Genomic DNA, 8771 nt, shown 5'->3' with positions numbered 1-8771 from the left:
ATGCCTTATACTTCGTTGTTGTGATGAATTGTTACTTATTCATGAGAAGTTATATGATAATATATATTGCTGCTATGGTATTGATCATGATGCTACTATGTCCGTATTTTGTTTTTATCGACACCCCTCTCTCTAAACATGTGGTCATGATTATCGATATCGGCTTTCGCTTGAGGACAAGCGAGGTCTAAGCTTGGGGGAGTTGATACGTCCATTTTGCATCATGTTTTCCTACTGTTATTTATGATGTTTTTGATCAATATAATACTTTGTGGTGCAATTCTAATGCATTTTCTCTCTTAATTTGCAAGATTTACATGAAGAAGGAGATTGCCGGCAGTTGGAATTCTGGACCTGAAAAAGCTACATCACAGACACCTATTCTGCACAACTCCAAATGAGCTGAAATTTCACGGAGAATTATTTTGGAATATATAAAAAAATATTGAAAGAAAGAAATACCAGAGGGGGCCTACCAGGTGCCCATGGGGCCCCTGGCCAGCCTCCGTGGCCCATCTTCTGCTATATGAAGCCATTTTCCCTAGAAAAATAAGGAGAGGACTTTCGGTACGAAGCGCCGCCGTCTCGAGGCGGAACCTGGGCAGGAGCACTTTTGCTCTCTGGTGGAGTGATTTCGCCGGGGATACTTCACTTCGGAGGGGAAAATCGAAGCCATCGACATCACCAACCGTAGTTCATCTCTTATATTCAATCTTTGTGGGAGGACTAATCTTCATCAGCACCATCTCATCGTGGGAGGACCAATCTTCATGGGAGGACCAATCTTATCATCATCTTCACCAGCACCATCTTATGTCAAACCGTAGTTCATCTCTTGTATTCAATCTTTGTCTCAAAACCTTAGATTGGTACCCGTGGGTTGCTAGTAGTGTTGATTACATCTTGTAGTTGATGCTAGTTGGTTTATTTGGTGGAAGATTATATGTTCAGATCCTTGATGTTATTCAATACCCCTCTGAACATGAATATGATTTGTGTGTAGTTACTTTTGTTCTTGAGGACATGGGAGAAGTCTTGTCATAAGTAATAATGTGAATTTGTATTCGTTCAACACTTTGATGATATGTATGTTGTCGGTTCCTTTAGTGGTGTCATCTGAACGTTGACTACATGACACTTCACCATACTTAGGCCTAAGGGAAGCCATTGTGGAGTAGTAATTAGATGATTGGTTGCTAGAGTGATAGAAGTTTAAACCCTAGTTTATGCACTATTCCACAAGGGGCTGATTTGGATCCATATGTTTCATGCTATGGTTAGATTTATCTTAATTCTTTTTTCATAGTTGCGGATGCTTGCGAGAGGGGTTAATCATAACTGGGAGGCTTGTTCAAGTAAGAACAACACCCAAGCACGGGTCCACCCACATATCAAATTATCAAAGTAGCGAAAGCGAATCAAACAAACATGATAAAAGTGACTAGATGAAATTCCCGTGTGTCCTCAAGAACGCTTTGCTTATTATAAGAGACCGTTCTGGCCTGTTCTTTGCTACAAAAAGGATTGGGCTACCTTGCTGCACCTTTGTTGCTGTTACTACTTATTGCTCATTACAAATTACCTTGCTATCAAACTACTCGTTACCGATAATTTCAGTGCTTGCAGAAAATACCTTGCTGAAAACCGCTTGTCATTTCCTTCTGCTTCTCGTTGGGTTCGACACTCTTACTTATCGAAAGGACTACGATTGATTCCCTATACTTGTGGCTCATCAGCAACATAGTAGGGCAGGTGTGTGTCTCGGTGTTAACCTTGACCTAGAATGGACAAAAAAATTATTAGGGTAACATAGGGTGAACAATATTGGTAACATATGAAAATACTCATTATATACTAGGGAATACCTTAAATGGAAGGCCAAATTTCATTGCATGTGCATGTAGTCGCCATTTACATATTGGGTTTGCCTACAATGCACCTTAGCATATTTTTGTCACTCTTTTCAGTGATAAATTTGAACCCCCTGCCATAGGCATAAGTTGCAGGTGAGTATATGTAATCCTCCACAAAATCAAACCTAGTCCTGACCTTCATATCAGGGCAGTCCGAGCTGTCAAAGGAGATCACATACCTATCATCTTCTTCTTCTCCACCATCAGCTACCACATCCTCATCCTTGTCATTAGCCTCCTCATCCTTATTAGGCGCATAGCTATCCGCATCCACATGTGGGTACATTTTCTCATTATTAATGAAGCACTCTTGCCCCAATCTGATCTTTAGCGATATAAACCGACATCAACAAAATCCTCATAGGCATGTATTTTCCAGACATCACAAACAATCCTCATCGTCTACATCATTGAATTTTTCTAGTTTGTTTTCATAGTACCCGAGTAGGTAATGCTCGTTCGGTTGGCGCAAATACTTCTCAAATTGCTTAAGCAGACCCCTCCGAGTTACCATGGTAGTGTCTACGGGCAATTGATAGTAAAACCTGCCACTAACTGTCAAGCTGTCATCGGGCAGGCCGGATCTTCAAAATCATCGTTGCTGGAAGGTACCGGCCTACACAAAATAGTAGAACATGACCATGCTATTCGAACCGCAAAATAAAATCACAAAACATGTATAGGATAATTGCAGATTTTTTACCTTGATGTGGGAAACGACACTTTTGAGCATGACCAGAGGCCACCGTCCATCACTGCTTTCATGATCCGGGCTGATGGAGGCCTTGGCAAAAGTGTGGCAGGGCCGGCGACGATGGTAGTGGTGGACCAGCTAGAGGACAGTAGTGGAAGTAGCGAGAAGAAAATGGGTTGCACATGCCAAAAATTAGGAACTTGCCACTATCGAGCGCTGCTGGTGGGCCCAATGTGGACGAAGGCTCAACTGAGTCTCCTCTTTTCTTATAGGTCAACCGAATCTCCTCGCAGGGCCCATGGTGTTTTGTTTTTAACAAACAGTGGATGAAGGCTCTGTCGAGTCTCTTGTTGATGTGGCAAAGTTATGGGTCCCATAGAGGAGGAAACAAAACAAATTAGACTGCAACATGACGGCAACTCAGTGAGACGGTCCGCATAAGCATGTAGCTAATTTCTATGCAAGTACTATTGGCATAGACCAAATTCGTGAAGTTTGAGCGGCAACCTTCAAATGTCCAAGTTTAGAAGTACGACATGGACCGAAATTTGTCATACATATTTGGTTTGTGAAATTGCCGACCTAAAAGTACACGTAAGGCCAATACACCGGGATGGAGGGAGTACTGATGATACAATATCCATTCCAAAGCGTGATTTACTCTTTGTTTAGTTAAATCAATAAATCTGATTATTTACTATAAACAATGTTAGCAAAATAACCTAGCATTAACACATAAATTAAGTTCGGCTTACCTGTCTAAAATTTGGTGAAGTGTATCAGTGAACGAGACATGCATTTTACTAACTACTCCCTCCGTTCCTAAATATTTGTCTTTCTAGACATTTCAACAAGTGACTACATACAAAGCAAAATGAGTGAATCTACACTCTAAAATATGTCTACATACATCCGTATGTGGTAGTCATTTGAAATGTCTAGAAAGACAAATATTTAGGAACGGAGGGAGTACATGCGTAGATATATAGCTAGGTTAGTGAACGATCAATTACACAGATATAGTGAAAAAAATATATGTGCAAACTGTACATTCACATATAGTTTGCAGCCAACAGGTTGAGCACATAAAACAGGGGGTAGCAAGTGCGTAGTACACATGCATGCACAGTGTAGACAAAGCAAATGATAAGCCAAGCAAAAGTTCAACTGCCAATGTTATATATATATGTCCGTTACGACTACCCACTAATTAAATTGCCCGCTGTTAGAAGCAAACACTTGCAATTGATAATCGTTTCCATGTAGGGGGTTATTGCAACACAAAGCATCAAATGAGCTAGGCAAAAGAAATGCTCATCTTATAATCCTAGAGGGAATCTATCTAGAATATCATTTCCATGCAGAACCTCCACATATTCCCGGCACATGAAATTAACGGATTTTAAGGAGGTTGCAACATTTAGTCGGTGCATGGATGCAGTACTCCATCATCATACAACAAAAATATATGCATCATGCAGAGTCAAGCATGCAACAAACAGTCAAACGTGCAGGCACCGCCCTAATTCCCCGGCTCAAAATTTGATCATGCAAAAGATTCTTGCCTGCCAAATTAAACCACTCCATGATTCATTGTACCTTCTCTCCTAGTATTAACAAATGCATTGAGTATATGTAGTTGAGTAGTTCAAGCCGGAATCCAAGAAACTTTGATCAGTGGGCGACATGGACAGTACTTAAGCAAATATTTTTCCAAGACAGGCATCAAGATTGAAATTAAGTTCAAACTGACCTTACGGTTAGCTTACATCTCGGCATAGTTTAATTTGGAAACAAGGCATGCACACTTGTTTTTCGCCGCGAATTCAAAAGATTCTTTTGGGGATTATTCTAGTTTGGGATTGTAGGAGGTTGCAGGAACATAGGGTACCTTTGCTTGGTGATAGTCAAACGCATGGACATGGTGGTCGAAATTTCGGTGCAATTGGATGTGTATAGGTTGTGGCAGTGTTGTCAGGGAATCCAATTTGATGCTACTTCCTTAACTTAATTAGTTTAGCAAATCGAGGCTGGTTAGTCAGTTACTGATCAAAGGGGGGATTAGTTCACCGAACATGAGACTGCAAATATCTTTGCAAAGATTGCTTGATGGTGGCAATGTATAAGAAATGTCATGGTAGGAACAAAGTTGAGACAGACAAATGTGGCTTTACTGATCTTAGGAACATCTACTGATCTGCACTTTGATGGGTCTTATCCAGAGAACCTTTCCATGACTATTCTACTAGACATTTTGACTTACACAATTGCACAACAGTATAAATCGCACTAGTTCAACCGTTGGGTTTTTTACATGAATTTACATTGCATAAATGCACGAAAACTTTGTTTAATCTTGCAAAAAGAGATTATTTTACTAAATAAATAAATAAGTTTTTTTTCCAGGATTTCCTCAAGCTGAGCCCGGCATTCCTGATATCCCGTAGGCCAAATTCATCTTGTTTGATAATCTAGCTGAAGCTAGGGACCACCTTTGCTCACCAGGAAAATGAATATACAAGCATCGGTTAGTTAAAGGAGCAGCACCATCACTGCAGTTCACAATACTTTGCAGTTTCCATAGAAAAAGAAAAGGTGAAGTGGTTAACAGTGCACTTTGCAAGGGAACTTTTGGACTAATTAAACAAGCTCCCCTACCACTAGGGCCTGCTTTGCATAGGCAAAAGAAGCAAGGGCAGGGAAAAGAAGAAACAAAAGGTAGTGGAGAGAGATGCAGGTATATGATGAGGAGCATGCAATAGACAAGTGCCCATATACTCCATGTTACATTGTTCCATACATATCTTATTATTGGGGAGGAGGGAGGAGACAGTTTTGTATTAGCCAAAGATGCTCCCCCAAGATCTCTAATGATAACATCCTAATCATGGCATTGGCGCCCTATTTATTTTATTTATTTAATCAAGCTAAATTTCATCAGTGCTGTTTGAACCTTTCTAGATGACGGGTACCGGTGCCGGGCCCAGATCCATGCCCGGTTCAACCGGGTTATGGTAACTACATTTTGAGGATAATTGATATGGGGTCCAATTAGTAATGTACACGTACAGTGATCACGTACCGGGCTATCGGGTCAAGTGCAGCAATCCAGCAACGACTCGACCCGCCGGCACCCGAGAATCTCTAGTGGTACGCCTAGTGGAGCCGCGTGGGTCCCGCCGGGTCGCCGCCGGCAAGGCCCCCATGGCTGCACCCCACCCCGCAACCACCCCAGCTACCTGTGGTAAGTGTGTGGACGCCGCACATGCGCGTGGCCTGGGCTGTGGCACGTACGTGTGCGTGCATGTGGACGCATGTGGAGTTGGAGCCTCCCTCACACGGGCGCGCCACACGCCCGCCTATCTCGCCTCGTCGCAGCAGGCCTACCACCCAGGCCTCTATAAAACATTTCCATGGCGAACCTCCACAGCTCACAAACCCTCACAACTCACCTACAGCCAGCTGAGAAGAACGACTTGCAAGTTGTAACCACCTCTAGTCGGTAGACACGCACCTCGTCGCCGGAGACAGGAACTGATGGCGGCTGCCATGAGCTACGTGCATGCCGACGTGGAGAACCTCAAGGCGACGGAGCTGAGGCTCGGCCTGCCGGGCGTCGAGGAGAGCGACAAGATGCCGTCGCCGCCGTCCACTCCCAGGGCCGGCACCAAGCGCGCGCTCGCCGGGGAGCACCGCGAGGTGGAGCCCAAGGCCGCGCCCCCGGCCGCCAAGGCGCAGGTGGTTGGGTGGCCGCCCGTGAGGTCCTACAGGAAGAGCTGCTTCCAGCAGGCGAGCAGCAAGACCAAGGAGGCCGCGCCGGCACCTGTGGTGGTGAAGCAGGAGGAGGCTGCCGTTGCCGCGGCGCCGCCCGCCGCCGCAGCCGCGGGCGGATCACTGTACGTGAAGGTGAGCATGGACGGAGCCCCCTACCTGAGGAAGATCGACCTCAAGATGTACAAGGGCTACCGCGAGCTCAGGGAGGCCCTGGAGGCCATGTTCCTCGGCTTCTCCGGCGACGCAGGCAGCGTGAACCCGTCGGACTTCGCCGTGACCTACGAGGACAAGGACGGCGACCTCATGCTCGTCGGCGACGTGCCCTTCGGGTAAGTTCATGCATCCGAGATACTACATATGATTTGGTTTGGTTGGAATTTTTAAATCTCAGTACGGTGTCTTATGATGATTTTTTTGTCGATTTGCAGGATGTTCATGAGCACTTGCAAGAGGATGAGGATCATGAAGGGATCCGAAGCAAGAGGCCTAGGATCATCAAAGGAGTGAAAATGGAATCTATCTACGAAGAACACGCAACATGCCATGGGTGCATGTGTGCAACATGGAGGAATTCTTTTGTTCTTTTGGGCATGTTGTCGACTCATCTACCACAGTGCTACTCTTCAAGGCAAAGACGCAAGCTGATTCGAGTGGAGTTTTATTTTTATTTTGTTTTTTAAAATAGGTGTTAGCAACACAAAAGGAGTGGAGATCCGTTCGAGTTGAATCGGATCTCCATGTGTGTTTGTACAAAGAAAACAGCTTTCTTTCCGTGTTAAGCCATGTCAATGGTTGGTTGATGTCTCCCTTGAGTTTGGTTATATCAAAGGTTGCAAGAAAATCTCATTCGTGGGCATCAGTTTGTGCAATCATCTCAAACCATGCTAAGCATGAACTTGACCCCCTTAATAACTAATGCTACAAAAATGAGACCAAAATGTTACACAGAGTCAGACATGCGTGTCCTCTCAGGCTCTCATCATCAATCACTTGCAAAAAAGATGGTTAACCAAGCAAGGCTCCAAATTTTTTTAATGAGACAAATCTTGCTAGCAAGATCCAAATGAATGATGTGTATGGGGAATGCGTCCAATTTCTTTTCCTTTCTCTTTTACCGAGCACTTTGTCCGGGCAAATTTATTTACACGTGCACTGGAGATGAACAGGAACAAGATTGGGCCACATGCATGAGCCACTTGTCAAAGTGGTGACAAAAGGGCAGAGTTAATTAGCCAGCCCGGATGAAACAGTTAACCAGGGCTGGTCAAGAGACAGACTCTCCTCGATGAGTAGTGCTAAATCTGGGTGTCTGCACTGCTGCTCCCATTCATTCATTCAGGGGTAACATGCACCGGCCGGCCGGCCGACAGGGTACATGTGGTGCACATGAGTCTCGAGGTTGTGGTCAAGACTAGTTAGAGAGAGAAGATGAGAGAGATGGAGAGCATCCAAAGCAACTCAAGAGTTGTATGTAGCCTAACACAGGCATTACTGTCAGCAGTGGCGGAGCTTAGCGAGGGCCAGTAGCACTATTTGAGCTAAATTTACAATACTACACTAAATTAGCCCCCTCAACTCTATTTAACACTCATTTAGCCCCATCTTGAATCGCGTTGGATCTCCGCCACTGACTGTCAGAGGACGTTTTAAAATTCGCATGTAATCAATTTATATTCCTTGACTAAAATTACTCATATTTATCATGAAACTACTTCATACATTTTACTGGTATTCATATGAAAAATACATTTTACTGGTATTCATATGAAAAATAATAATGGTCAAAGCTGCATGTTGGACACGGCCTGGCATCCAGAACGAGGCCAACTTGTGAACATAGAGGGCAGAAATCTTGTGAGATGCTGCGGTGGTTTGGGTACTGGAGCGCCATAGTGGCCGGAGAAAACGGTAGGGTCTAGGAGATGTGATTGTGAAGCAGCACAGCGCAGCACAGCGAGAAGATGAGATGCAGGGTCCTTGTCTTGGCGCAGACGGATCTCTTCCTAATTTCCTGCATGATTAATTCCCGCTGTTAGGTTCAACCAGAGCTGGGTATCAGGGTATTTATTTCTGCACCTTGCCTGCCTGCCTGCCTGCCTGCTGGCTATACAGACAGAGGTTAGTGCAAGGCCACAGGCTGGATGATGCTGATGCGGAGGCTTCTTATTCTGCCCGTTGTGTTGTGTTTTGTTGTTGCCAACATATGTGTTGGCAGCTAATTCAGTTGGTATCTCTGATGGGCTCTCAGCTGACCATGGATAGTGCAACTTGCAGGAGGAAATAAAATCAGGATCTGCAACCATCTTGCGTTAGTTTAGCATGCCAAGAATCTATTTGGGGTGTTCTCAATTATCATTGTGTTATTACTGGGAACTACTCCCTCCGTTCCT

General features: G+C 44.4%; 1 protein-coding gene across 1 annotated transcript; it reads left to right on the top strand.

The window, feature by feature from the left end:
* Window positions 1-5881: 5881 nt before the first annotated feature.
* On the top strand, window positions 5882-7237 carry LOC109787093 (auxin-responsive protein IAA31). Its single transcript, XM_020345652.4, has 2 exons — window positions 5882-6710; window positions 6810-7237. The coding sequence occupies exons 1-2, from the start codon at window positions 6145-6147 to the stop codon at window positions 6886-6888; spliced, it is 645 nt and encodes a 214-aa protein (XP_020201241.1). The 5' UTR covers window positions 5882-6144; the 3' UTR covers window positions 6889-7237.
* Window positions 7238-8771: the final 1534 nt, after the last annotated feature.

This window comes from Aegilops tauschii, chromosome 5 (assembly GCF_002575655.3).
Source record: "Aegilops tauschii subsp. strangulata cultivar AL8/78 chromosome 5, Aet v6.0, whole genome shotgun sequence".
Lineage (NCBI taxonomy): Eukaryota > Viridiplantae > Streptophyta > Magnoliopsida > Poales > Poaceae > Aegilops > Aegilops tauschii.
The sequence above is the reverse complement of the archived record's forward strand: the minus strand, read 5'-3'. Positions and strand labels throughout refer to the sequence as shown.